Here is a 13,312-nt window from a genome sequence, read left to right on the forward strand (position 1 = left end):
TCCCATTGATCACCTTCCTGAGTGAAACTGTTGTGTTTGATTTCCCATTTCAATTTCCCTCCATTTTTTAAAAATCAGATTTGGCCTAGGGCTGTGAGATCTGCGAGGGGTCGGGTACTTCTCAGCCACGTCTGTAAAATCTTTGAGTAGACTGCGGGGTGGGTGGGGAGGGGTGCTGTTTCAGCAGCAGCTGTTCACCTGCGAGAGTTAATGGACGAAAGCTCACAGCCCCGGATTTTCTTGCCTCTTTGGACACGGGCACTGACAGTGTTGAGCCAGTGCCTTTGTGGCCGTCTCCCAGCGTACTTTGTCCTCCCTGATGCAGGTCTGGCCGCCCCATCAGCGTCATGGTGGTCTTCATCACTCCCAACCCCCTCAGCAAGATCTCCTGGGTGAACCGGCTGCACTTGGCCAAGATTGCTCTCCGTGAGTGACCTTCCTTTAAGCATTGACTGGATCAGGGCAAGCCAGTAGGCTGCATTGCGACCTTACAGGGCAGGACTTGCCGACCTCCAAGCTCCGGCTGCAGCCCACAGAGCCAGCTCCGGGGGGCCTAGGGTACCATCAGGAACAGTGTGTGTGCTGGTGTGTGTGTGGGGGGGGAGTAGTGCTCTGCAAGGGGAGAGGCGAACTGATGGAAGTCGTGTCCCCCCCCCCGCCCGCTCTGCCAACAGAAGCTCTCCTTCCCTGGAGGTTTTTAAGCAGAGTCTAGATGGCCATCTGTCAGCAATGCTGAGTCTATGACCTTAGGCAGATCATGAGAGGGAGGGCACCTTGGCCCTCTTCTGGGCACTGTGTGTGTGTGTGTGTGGGGGGGGAGGTAGTTGTGAATTTCCTGCATTGTGCAGGGGGTTGGACTAGATGACCCTGATGGTCCCTTCCCACTCTATGATTCTATGATTAGCGCTGGTCATCTTTGTGCAGTATGGGGCTATTCTTGATTATAGTGTTTGATGGGGGGGGCTTAATGGATGGGATAGGCAGATGATGAGAGGGAGGGCATCTCGGCCCTCTTCTGGGCATGGAGTGGGTGTCACTGGGGGTGTGGGGGAGAGGCAGTTGTGAATTTCCTGCATTGTGCAGGTGGTTGAACTAGATGACCCTGGTGGTCCCTTCCAACTCTATGATTCTAAGTGTTGTTCTGCCACTGTAGCTGCTGTTACACTGGCAGAAGAGCAATCTAGGACCCACCCCAATTGCCCCCACCCCTCTTATTGGAGCCAATCAATATTTAAAGTGCAAACTTCAGAGTTTCACAGAACGCTTTTTGTAGGGTGGATATATTTGGAGGGGGGAAATAAGCAGGAGCGAATATTTCTGAGCTGCCTTGAATTCCGCTTACTGTTGTTGGGAATCACGCGGGGAGGGAAACATCAGCTTCCGCCCTTCCCGCATATTTGATGGGGCTTGATCATCCTTCCGATCTGCACAGCTCCTTTGCCAGCATCCCTCCTGCATTCCATTAGCTGCTCTCCGTTTGTGTTTTTAATTTTTCTGTAATTAAAGAGCCGAGTTGCCACTCCCGGAGGCACTTGGCGAAGGAGAGAAATAAATTATTCCACCGGCCGCTGCCCACATCTCCCATGAGTGGCGGGAGTGTACTCTGACTTTGCAGGGAGGAAAAAGGCAGAGGTGCTTGGAAGGCCGGCTGGGCCCTCCGCCTTCCTTGCAGTTTTCCTGGTTGCAGAGTCTGAAGGGATGGGTTTTCATTTGAACCAAGCGTTCTCCATCAATCAGCTGCCACAGTGTGCTATGGGGCGCCCTGACCTATGTGTAGTTCTGCTTTCAGAATTCTTCCCTGGCACAGAGGTCTAGTGTAGCGGGGCTGAGAATCTGGGTTGTAAGCTGGGTTGTAAACAAAAGAGTTTCCGTCTAGATATTAGGAAGAATTTTCTAACAGTTAGAGCGGTTCCTCAGTGGAATAGGCTTCCTCCGGAAGTGGTGAGCTCTCCTTCCCTGGAGGTTTTTAAGAAGAGGTTAGATTGCCATCTGTCAGCAATGCTGATTCTGTGACCTTAGGCAGATGATGAGAGGGGGGGCATCTTGGCCATCTTCTGGTCACTGGGGGTGTGGGGGGTAGGTAGTTGTGAACTTCCTGCATTGTGCAGGGGGTTGGACTTGATGACCCTGGTGGTCCCTTCCAACTCTATGATTCTATGATTCTAAGCTCCATCTTGTAAGAGAAGGGGCAGCTGGCCTCCGCTGAGGTCCAGTCTGTCCTTCAGTCGTTACCAGCCAAGTGTCTTCTCCCCCCCATGCCCCACTGGTAGCTGAAGCAGATATTGGAGGCTGTTGAAGTGATTCAGATGGGGGGGGGGGAGGAGTGGAGAAGGAGGCATCAGTTCTAACACTGGTGGTGGGGAGAGAGGTTGGATATCTGGAGGGAAAGCTTGGTCGCTACTCTTTTTTTAAAAAAGATTTTATTTATATAATTGAAGGGGTACAGGAAAAGAAGGGAGGGATGAAGCATTATAGTATAAAAACAATACAATAATAAAAAATAAATTCAATTGTATATTGTGAGACATTTTCTATACTGAAAAAAAATTATTACAGAGTGTCATTTTATTATTCTACTTGTGTTAGTATTCTATTGTGTGAAGGTCTAAAGTTACTTAGCAATTATTTATAACAAGTTAAATAATACATAACCATCGTATTTCATTCAATTAGCTAGAATTCATATAGGTATAGAATGACATCCACTTATCATCAAATTGCTCTGCAGATTCACTGGATTTTAAGTTTATCTCGAAAGTCATCTTAGCCATGCTGGCATATTCCAATAGTTTTTCTTTCCAGTCTTCTATTTCGGGTATATGAGTTTGTTTCCAAGTTCTTGCAAGAACCGTTCTAGCTGCTGTAGTAGCATATTTAAAAACGTCCTGAAATTTCGAAGGCAAGTTTGGTGGCACTATACTGAGTAGATAGGATATAGGATCAAATATTAACTTAATGTTTAACATTAACTGAAGTTCTTGATGAATTCTTTTCCAATATGTTTGTAACTTTGGACATGTCCACCAGACATAGGAACCATCAGTGTCTTGGCATTTCCAGCAGGCACCTCTTTTTCCAGGAGTAGTCATCTGGGAAAGCATATTAGGAGTCAAGTACCATCTATAGAATGTTTTATACCAATTTTCTTTCACTTCTTGAGAGACGGTGTATTTCATTTCGGAAGTACAGAGTTTTTCCCATAAATCCATATTAATAATTTCTCCAAAGTTTTGCATCCATTTTATCATGTTGGTTTTCACTTGTGGCCTCTTCAAAAGGTGCCCACGCCAGGAAAGGGAGTGGCTGGCCGAAAGCTCATCCCAGGCAGAAGGCAGAGGCTGCCAGGTAGAGCTGGCCGTAGCTTTCAGCCACGGCCACAGAAAGAGGAATAGTACTGTTTAGTATTTATGTCACCGTGGGGCCTGGGGCCAGTGGCGATCTGTCCGCCTTCGCTTCCCGGGGCGAAGAAAATCCAGCCGCTCTTGGGATTTGTGTGCTTTTGTTTTGTTTGTTTCCTGTCCTGCTCCTCACGCTTGGGATGGCTTCCAAATAAAATACTTAAAATCACACTTGAATAAACAAAAAGCCATCAAACAATCAAGTATGATTTCTTCTTCCTTTTTTAAAAAAATAGGCACGGGGTAGATGCGTACAAATGAGGAAAAGCAAACTCCTCCTTGTTGTGCATTGCCGAAAGAGCAGCTGGGGGGGGGGGGGGCTAGCGGCTGGGGTCTCTCCTGGATAAATCTCCCCTTCCCCAGAACCGGAGGCTGCTTGATGCAGCTGGGGCTCCTTGTGCCCCCAGGCCTCTGGTGCTTTCTGCTCTGGCTGGCAGAGGCTTTCAGGCAGGGGGACCCTTTCCAAGCCTGGCTGCTTTGAGATATGTTTTATCAGCTGGAGATGCTGGGGGTCCAGTGAACTGCTCTACCAGGGAGCTTTGGGCCCCTCCCCCCTCCTTCCCCCCCCCCCCAATGTTCCTGTCAGCATTTGCAGTTCCGACTGGCCCAGGTCTCCCCTGCACCAAAGATACTTCCTGTCGTGGTCTGCGGAGGAGCACATTGGAAGAACCGCTCCGTTCTTCACTAGGGCTGTTTAAAGGAATGATGAAAAGCCCTCCGTAACTGCTTAAATGGAGCAAGTCCCCTCTGGAAGTTTGTTTGAGAACGTAAAAGAACAAGAGCTTCCCCACCGTCTGCCCCAAAACGGATAACCCTGCAATGTCATTGTTCTGAGCATCTTCAACCCTTTAATCTCTTCATTAACTGGAGGAGAAGAAAGCCGCTGATGTTTCCGGGCAGCCCCAGCCTCCCTTTACGTTCCTTGCACTCCCGGCTCGCTCGCTCGCTTCAAGCTCCCACAAGACCCTTCTGTTCCTTCTTATCTCTGTTTGCTATTTAACTTCAGCCGCCGCTGCAGCAAGAGAGCCTTTTTCAAAACCTCGTTTTAATGGAAGAGAGGGGAGGGAAAAATTCATTTGAAATCTTATTTGGATCCCCGACTTCCCCCAGGCAGCGATGATTTGATTCTCTTGGTTTGTTTTTTTTTTAAACAGTTTGCTGGCCTATTTTAATCCAGAGTGCCTGGGGGGGAAATACTGCAACCGCCACTTAAAAATAAAGTGTGTGCAAAACTCTAATATGGAGGAGCTGGGTCCTCCCTCCCTCCCCTTCTTCCTCGATTCTTCCTGAGCAGCTGGCAATGGCGGAGCTCGTGTGTGTGGCCGCAGAGTGCTTGTGTGCGTGGCCGTGAAAAGAGGCAGCACAGGAGGCGGAGGGCCTGAACCTCTTGCACCTTCGTACGATCCGTTGGTGAGCAAATAGGCAAGAGCCCCAGCGGAAAGTGTTCCTCTTAAAGGTAGTTTCCTGAAAAGCACAAGCCGTGTGTGCTTGGAGTTTAAAGTAACGCCTTGAACTAAACAAAGGCCTAGAGATGGTTGCCTCTTCCTTTGGCGTAACGCAGTGGCGCTCCCGTTAAAATATCAGGGCTCTGGAACGAGACCTTTGTGCCTAGCATTTGGTGGTTGGGGAAGGGGAAGTGCGGCAAAGGGAATGGGGGCCTGCAAGCTTTCTGTTTTTGCAAAGAGGGGGGAGAGCCTTCTGGAGGTCTCCCCCCACTTCTTGTGTTCCGAGAGCATAGGATTAGGACTGTATGCTGCAAACGCCTGTGGGATCGGATTGGTTCTAAAGTCAGCCATATACCAATCTTGGAATTATGTTGCCGGTATAAGAAGTTAGGATGGCCATGAGTGAATCCAGACTTCTTTTTTGGGAAATGTTTTGGCTCTAATTTGCTGTTTACCATTTCTTCTCCCTTTGTGTGGTAGGTCACCACTATGCCCATTTATAGGTAGGGAACTGAACTCCAGATTGCGATGTGCCCAAGGCGTAACCTCAGGGTCTGTAGTGGGAGAGGGGCTTGCCAGAGCCGAGCTGTGTGTTCTCCCTCCGTATATCTGAGGAAGTGAGCTGCTTCTCACGAAAGCTCATGATGAAATAAATGCTTTGAGTTTGGCCTTCTGTTTTCTTTCTCATGCTCTGCCCACCGACCAAAACTGCTGGCTCTTCACTTCCTCTTGTTTCCTCCTTTTGCTCCAGGGGAAGAAAACCAGCCTGGCTGGCTGTGTCCCGAGGAGGATAAGAAGAGCAAAGCTCCCTTCTGGTGCCCCATCTTGGTTTGCCGCCTGCCTGCCTTTTCGTCCAAGGCTCTTGACCTGCAGGTGAGGGAGCACAGGGGGTGCAGAAGACCTCGGGCTGCGAAGGGAAGAGTGCCGTGGGGAGGCGAAAGAGCCGCGGTGGCTGGGATTCAGTGGCCTCGTGAGCCAGGGCAGTCACGGAGGGGCTGCAGCTCAGTGGGAGAGCCCTGCTTGGCATGCAGCAGATACTGGGTTCAACCCCCAGCGTCTCCAGTTGAAAGGGACAAGTCAGTAGGGGATATGAAAGACCTAAGCCTGAGATCTTGGAGAGCTGCTACCAGACCGAGTAGATTATAGAGACCTGGATAGACTGGAGGTCTGATTCAGTAAAAAGCAGTTTTGTGTGTGTTGAAAGGGCAGGTGGGCTGGAGCCAGATGTTGCATCTTCATGTGAGACAACCGGCCGAGACTTTGGCCTGTATCACATTAGTTTTTCCTGAAGCATGGGGGCTCGAGCTGAGAGGAACCACGGACCCTCTCTCTGTCTAATAATCACCACTGCAACAAGCCTGAGAGAAGGCAGGCAGTGTGGCCCTCAGTGAACTGCAATTAGTGGGGTGTGTTGAGTAGTTTGTGCACAGTCGATAGTGTATGGGGGGGGGCAGGAAAACCAGGAGGTCTTTGTTTATCCTCCAACTGCAGGCATCGATGCCGCTTTGCAGGGTGGCTTCTCTGTTTCGAACCATTCCTAAAAAACTCAGGCAGTGACCGGGGAGACGGCTTCTGTGACAGTTTTCACAGCTGGAGCCATAATTGTGGGTTTCGTTCTCCTTGCAGCCCAGTTATGGCAGCCCCCCCCTCCACCCGCCCAGTATGGCTAGACCTCTTTCGACTTCCTTGTTTCTGTGTTGCTCAAGATGGACTGACTGTTTCCCAGTGCCTGGCTCCCAGAACCTGTTTTCAATCCGGGCCTCAACACTGGAAGCTGTGGAGTAACACTGACCGCTGGGAGTGTGTCTGAGCATGTCCAGAGTGCCTTTCCATACTAAATCGCAACAGTCACCTAGGAGCAGAAGGGAGACTTCCAGGGACGATTAAGGGATACCCACTTAGTTCTGAAAGGAGTAGAGGGATGTCTGTATTGGAAAGGGAACACACTGGTGAAGCCTGGTGTGGTCAGTGTGACATAGTTCAAGGCCAAATTGGCCACATGAACAATATCATTAAAGAAACCAGGTGTGTGGGTGGGAGACACACTCTGCCCAATCTGGACCTAGCCTCCCTCCCCTCATTTTGGCTGTCAGCATTTTCTTCCAGCTTGGTTCCTTCATGGAAATAACCTGGGCTGTAAGAAAACCTCTGAAGGCCATGGAGCACAGGGAGGCCAGAGCAGAGGCGACCTCCTCTTCGGGTGGAAAGATACAAGAGCTTCCTTGGCCCTCTTTTAGACCGAGGCTGAAAAGGACCCAAATGCACCGAGGAGGCCAGTGCTGCTCTGCCTTGGGGGATGTGGAAGGGCAGTTGTGCTCTCTAGCCCCCTCCTCACAGGACTGGAGATCTTCTAAGAGCCCAGGAGCCAAGCAGGGAAGAACTGGTGGCAGGGGGGTGGGGTGGGGAGATAACACACTCCACGGTTCAACACACGTCCCTTACCTGTTTCGGTTTAACTGGGTGGGATATTTTCCCCACCTTGGGTTTCCTGCTGGGCATTGGCAGATGGCAGAACACCCAGGTCTGGATGTTGGACTCCTGTGTTTGGCGGCAGAGTGTTCTGGGCGGAGTGTTGGGAGTCTGATCGCGAGAGATGCAGGTTCAAATCCTTGGCTTGGCTATGAGATGATGTTAGAGAAAATGAACCTCATCAAAGCCCACCTTGGTCTGCCGCCATGCTCAGGGGGTCACCCCATTCATTCCCTCAGCCTCTGAGAGAACCCAGAAATCTCTTGGAGTCCCATCCTCAGGACAAGAAAGGACTTCTGAATGGCGCCTTTTTAAAATCCAATTAGCCACTTTAACAGAAGCAAAGCTTTTGGGCTACCGACTGCGTCCCGTTCAGCCGGCTCCACCTCCAGAGGGACGGTCTGCATTGGCAGAAGGGGCCTCAACGTGTTCCCTCCTAAGGTCTGGCTGCCGGTTTTGTCTAATTAGACCAAAAGGTGGCTCGGCTGCCTCTGGGGACACCAGAGACACTCTCTCTTTTGGGCAGAGATCTGCTTTTCTCATCAGGCCGGCTGCAAAATTGGTTGTTTTTGATGATCCACCATTGATTCTCTCTTGCTTTCCCCCCAAAGGAGGAGAATAAAAGGAAGCAGATGGAAAAGGGGGACTTTTTATTCACATATTATGATTAATCTACAAAGCATATTTTGACTCCACAACGTCCTTCCCTCCCCTTCGTCTACCCCAGAGGTTCTGGGATAGCTTTTTTTCCCCTTTGCAGTTGTGTCCTTTGGCTTCAAAGGTTTGCCTCTGCTTCACCTCGGGTGAAAGAGAGCGGCGGTCTTTTTGCTTTTGGGGAAGATATGAAATGATGTGGATCCTCATCAGTCATCTCTATCTCTCTGTCTCTCTCTCCCCCCCCCCTCTCTTTCTCTCTTTTAATTGCCTTTACAGGCTACTGTGCAAGTGGGGACCAGGGCCCCTAAACAAAGCTTAGAGTTTTTTCATGTCCCATCAGCATTCCTGACTTCATCAGATTGTAAAGGTATAGGAAAAGCATTGCAGGATCAGAACAAGCGTCCATATGGTCCAGCAGGACCTATTAGGAGCCCAGCAGGAAGCCCAGGGCATGAGAGTGTCAGCTTTCCCTCTATGTGTATTCTCAGCCTCTGGTTCTTTGGGTGGCGAGGGGCCGTGGCTCAGTGGAAGAGACCCTGATTGGCATGCAGAAGGTCCCAGGTTCAATCCCCTGCATCGCCAACTAAAAAAGATCAGGTGAAAGACCTCTGCCTGAGACCCTAGAGAACCTCTGGCAGTCTGAGTAGACAGTACTGACCTTGATGGACCAATGGTTGGATTCAGTATAAGGCAGTTTTGTGTGTATATATACTTAAAGGTATAGTGCCTCTGAACATGGGGGCTCTACTTAGCTGTGATGGCCCTTATTTGTTGACAGAGGTGTGCTCCATGTTCCGAGAGGCGTCTAATCGTTGTGAAAGCCATCTTGAGGTGCATATATCAGCACGCCTTGTGACCGTGGCTTCCCCGCTTCCGGCAGCGTTTGCCCCTTGGTCTCCAGCTTGTAGGTAGTTCTGCACTGCTAGGGCAGGGCTCAGGTCTAGAAAGCTGATTCTCACAGAACAACACCCATCTCAAACAAAAGGGTTCCCAGAGAACTCTCTTTGAAATTCTTTAATCTGAAAGAGAGTTCTCTGGGAACCCTTTTGTTTGAGATGGGTGTTGTTCTGTGAGAATCAGCTTTCCAGACTAGAACCCAGGTGAGGTTTTTTTCATGCTTTCCCTGCCTCTTTACAAAAGGGATGGGGAAGGGAGAAAAGCAGGGGGGATGGGGAGGCAAATGGTGGGGAGGAGGAAGCCAAAGGAGGCGAGATCTGGCAAAGGAAGACAGCCAAGAGCTGAAGAGGATCAGGTTGTGAGAAAGAGGGAGGTGTGGGGAGCCAGGTTACCTGCAGCCACAACGGTTTCCAGCTCTACCTTGACGTTCCCTCTCTCATCTCTCCCCTTGCTCAGCTTGGAGCAGCCGTGCACAGCCCCGTCCATTCCTCACTGCTGGGTTTCTCAGCCATCAGCACTTCTCTGCCGCAAGGCTATCTCTGGGTGAGTTTGCGTCTGAACGTCCTGAGTCCCGTGTGAGCTGCCTCTTTCCTGAGCTTTCAGACCAGAAGTGCCTCTGCAGAACCACACGTTGCCCGTGGCTGAATCCCCAGAGCGATAGACATGATCCCAGGGCAGATTTGGAAGTGGAGGAATCCACATCTGTCGCCCAGCTCTTCCACTGCGGACTAAGCTGGGAGGCCAGATGGGGTGGCCAGGCCCCTCCCAGCTCCTCCTCAGGGACTAAGAGCAGGCAAGAGAGCCCTTGGCCCGCACCACACGCAGTCAAGTTAATCTGTCGTGCAGGATTAACTTGTGTCTGACGCGGCCTTGGAAGGCCAGTGACAGATAATAGCTTCAAGAGAGCTAAAGGTATTTGAGGGAGGTGGCATTCCTGCCTGTGGCATTTGTCCTGCTGTCACCTGTGGTCAAACCGATACTGGCAGAATGTTGGAAATGGTGCAAATCCTGTTTTTGCCTGGGGTGAAAGTGGGATGAGAGAACAAACCACGAGCAGCAGTTCCTCCTGCAAACTGCAAGAGGATGTCACCAGAACAGCTGTGCTGGATCAGACCCAGGAGGGTTCCTCTAGACCTGCATCCAGATCCAAAGCAAAGGTTGTCATGCAGGGCCCCGTGTGTGCTAATTTACTGGGGCCTTTGTTCTTATGTAACTTCATCACCTCTTGGGAGCATTCAGTCTCGAACAGAATGCCATGCCTTTTACAAACAGGGCCACGTGTTTGTCTTTTTAATGTCAAGTTTTTTATTAAAAAATCTATTTTGAGGGAGATTTTCGTAAGCCAAATTCTAAAAAAATTATCTCAGTTCCAGCTTGCCAAAATTAATGTTTTTATACCCTGGTGTCTTAAAGAAATAAGATCCATAGCATTGTTTAATTGGAAGTTATTGAACACACACACTCACACACACACACACACACAAATAGCAGTGTTGATTGTGGGAAAGTAATTTCAACTTCTGAGGCTTCCATTCTGTCGACTTTGTGTCCCTCTCTGGTTTGTTCAGATACCTTGCTAGGTGAGCAGAGAGGATGCCAGCCTTTTTCGGAGAGCCCCTTTCCTGCCAGGAGGGCAGTGGGTCATTCCGGTGTTTTGTCTTGCTTTTGGCCCTCTAGGTTGGGGGCGGCCAGGAAGGGGCCGGGGGCCAAGTAGAGATTTTTTCTCTGAACCGTGCAGTGCCTCGGACGGTGAAGTCCTTCCCCGTGGCCTCCCGGGTCCTCTGCATGGAATACATTCCAGAGAGGAGCGAAGAGGAGAGAGCTGCGGATTCGCAACCGGCCGCTGACCCGCCAGTGCCGCCACAGCCCACCCTTTGCCTGGGGCTACAGGATGGCAGGTGAGGAGCTGGTGGGGGGGGGTGTCCGTGTGGGGAAGGGCAAGAGCTGTTTTATAGGGATGTACCAATATGGCCGTTTACATTCTTTTAAATTTTATTTGTTATTGTTACTATCTCTTTCAGTCTGCTTTATTTTATTGCCACTGATGATAATCCTTTTCATTCTCTTTACACCACTTTAATGCTACATATATGCACATTTTACACAATTCATTCGCAACTCATGAGCAAATAATGTTGGAAAATGTGTATGATTTTTCATGGGGAAAATGTGGCTTAAGGAAGCACAAACTCCAAGCGAGAACCACGCTGGAAACAAATATGTTCAAATCAAACCAGCTGGCTTTTGAAATTCAGTCCATCTTTTGTCCCTGAAGAGAGGAGTTGGGTTTCTCTTGTCCTGTGGCTATCTCCCATGGAAGCTTGCTTTCAATGCCAGAGATCAATCCAACAATGAGAGACAGGAAGGGAAAGTGTGTTGGACCATGTGCAGAGCGCTTTCCCCTCCTCCCCCAGAGCAACTACAACCAGAGCATGTGAAGTTGGCAGGAAGGGCTCCAGAGTCAGAGGTGCACCTCACTGCTTTAAAGAGGTTTCCCAAAAGGTCGCATTAATGTAGCTGGAGAGTTCGGCTGAGCAGTTCACAGCATCAGGCGCCTCCCCACTTCCATGGGGCTGGAAAGAACTTTGCCTCCAGGAGGGGGAGCCCAACTTGGCAGACCTAATTAAGAGTATTTCTGTTGAGGTGGCAAAATAAATGCATAATTAATTTGTTTAAAGCCAGATTCCACGTGAAGCTTTGGACAGCCCCAGCTTGATTTATGACCCATAAAGTCGCCAAAAGCCTTTCCTTCCCCACGACACTTCCCCATTTGCCCACTGGGGGCCACTCATCGTATTCTAGTTTTGTACAGGTATCGCCACTGTCTCTCAGCTCCGTTCTCTCCCGGCTGGTTCTCAACCCGTGTTTCTCTCTTGCCCATGTGTGTTTCTCCCCAGCATCCTGGTTTATGGAAGCGTGGACACAGGGACGCAGTGCCTCCTGACCTGCAAGAGTCCTGGGCTCCAGCCAGTTCTCTGCTTGAAACACAGCCCCGACTTCCTCTTCGCTGGCCTGCAGAATGGAACCGTAGCTGCTTACTCTAGGAACAGCGGTGAGTGTTGAAGTGGTGGGTTGACCTTGACGGTCCTGTCGTCTGCTTGGAACCTTGTAAAGTAGGCTGGTATTATTATTCCCATGTTGCAGGTGGGAAGACTGAGGCAGGAGTGGCTTGTTGAAATTCACCCGTTGACAGTACAGATGAGATTTCAGATGAGGAGATGTTTGAAGCAGACCCCTAACTTAATTCTTGGGCATCGGAGGCAGCTTCTTCCCACAAATCTGCACTGGCGACGTGCTTTAAGTCTTGCTAATATATTTTGTAGGCAATATAACTCGTGTCTAATTACACACGGCTTTCCCCCCTTTACAATGTCTAACCCCTGAATGCTCCATAATTGAAAAAATTGAAAAAGGCAAATTTAGCAAGCGTGTCTGAGCTAAGCAACTTGAGATCCTCCCTCCACGATTCTTTTCAGTTCTGTTATCCATAATGCCAGCTTGTATATGTCAACCATCATTTTAGGAAACTTCGAAAGAATCACCTGAGAACTTCCAAAGTGCCCCCCCATAACAGAAATCCAGCAGGTTTAGACTAATAAAGTGAGCCGGTGTGTTCTTTGCTCCCCAAAGCTCCCCTCGGGGGGAGGTTTCATCTGCACTAGATTTCCAAGTGACTTTAATTAATTTACAATCTATTTTAATTTCCTGCTTGTTGCAGCAGCGGGAGGAAAACCCTCTTTCCCCTCCCACCCCCACTCCTTTTATGCTAATTGGTGTTCAGAATGCAATGTCTAGAATCCAGGTTTTGGTCCCAAGACAAAACCCCAATTTGAGAGCTCTGTAATTTCCTATTGATTGGCTGTCAGTTCTCTCCGGCTGCAGCGAAAGCGGCCGTTTTACTGCTGGTGAAGCCTGTCAAATGTGCTTTAATTTTCCTTCCGTGTAAATTTTGGATGAACAAAGAGACCCTTCTTCAGGTCAGTTCATTTCAACTGCACATTCTCGACCTAGCCAACTTAACACCTGCTTACATGAACACATGAAGCTGCCTTATACTGAACCAGACCCTCGGTCCATCAAAGTCAGTATTGTCTGCTCAGACCGGCAGCGGCTCTCCAGGGTCTCAGGCAGGGATCTTTCACATCACCTCCTTGCCTAGTCCCTTTAAGTGGAGATGCCGGGGATTGAACCTGGGACCTTCTGCATGCCAAGCAGAGGCTCTACCACTGAGCCATGGCCCTGTGCCACCTGAGCCTGTGTATGCAGCTCAGGTCTCTCGAATGCTACAGAGAAGGCCGGCTCAGTTATCTTGGCAATTACCCACTTCTGCAGGTTGGGGATTCCCACCCTGCCCTACCTTGTGAGGCTGGACTCAGGTGTGGTCAGGGCCAGGTAGGTGCTGAACGGGGCAAAGAGTGCAACTCTGCCCGGGACTGGCTTCATTTC

General features: G+C 49.9%; 1 protein-coding gene across 2 annotated transcripts in view; it reads left to right on the plus strand.

The window, feature by feature from the left end:
* The window catches only part of ARHGEF10L (Rho guanine nucleotide exchange factor 10 like), a 60,304-nt gene that overhangs the window by 26,661 nt on the left and 20,331 nt on the right, over positions 1–13,312 (plus strand). For both annotated transcript variants that reach the window (XM_056865596.1, XM_056865595.1), the window contains 5 exons: positions 326–426; positions 5,595–5,716; positions 9,323–9,409; positions 10,544–10,764; positions 11,764–11,918. In XM_056865596.1, the coding sequence (XP_056721574.1) occupies positions 326–426; positions 5,595–5,716; positions 9,323–9,409; positions 10,544–10,764; positions 11,764–11,918 (686 nt within the window). The remainder of the gene's footprint in view (positions 1–325; positions 427–5,594; positions 5,717–9,322; positions 9,410–10,543; positions 10,765–11,763; positions 11,919–13,312) is intronic.

The sequence above is a fragment of the Euleptes europaea genome, chromosome 19 (genome assembly GCF_029931775.1).
Source record: "Euleptes europaea isolate rEulEur1 chromosome 19, rEulEur1.hap1, whole genome shotgun sequence".
Taxonomy (NCBI): Eukaryota; Metazoa; Chordata; class Lepidosauria; order Squamata; family Sphaerodactylidae; genus Euleptes; species Euleptes europaea.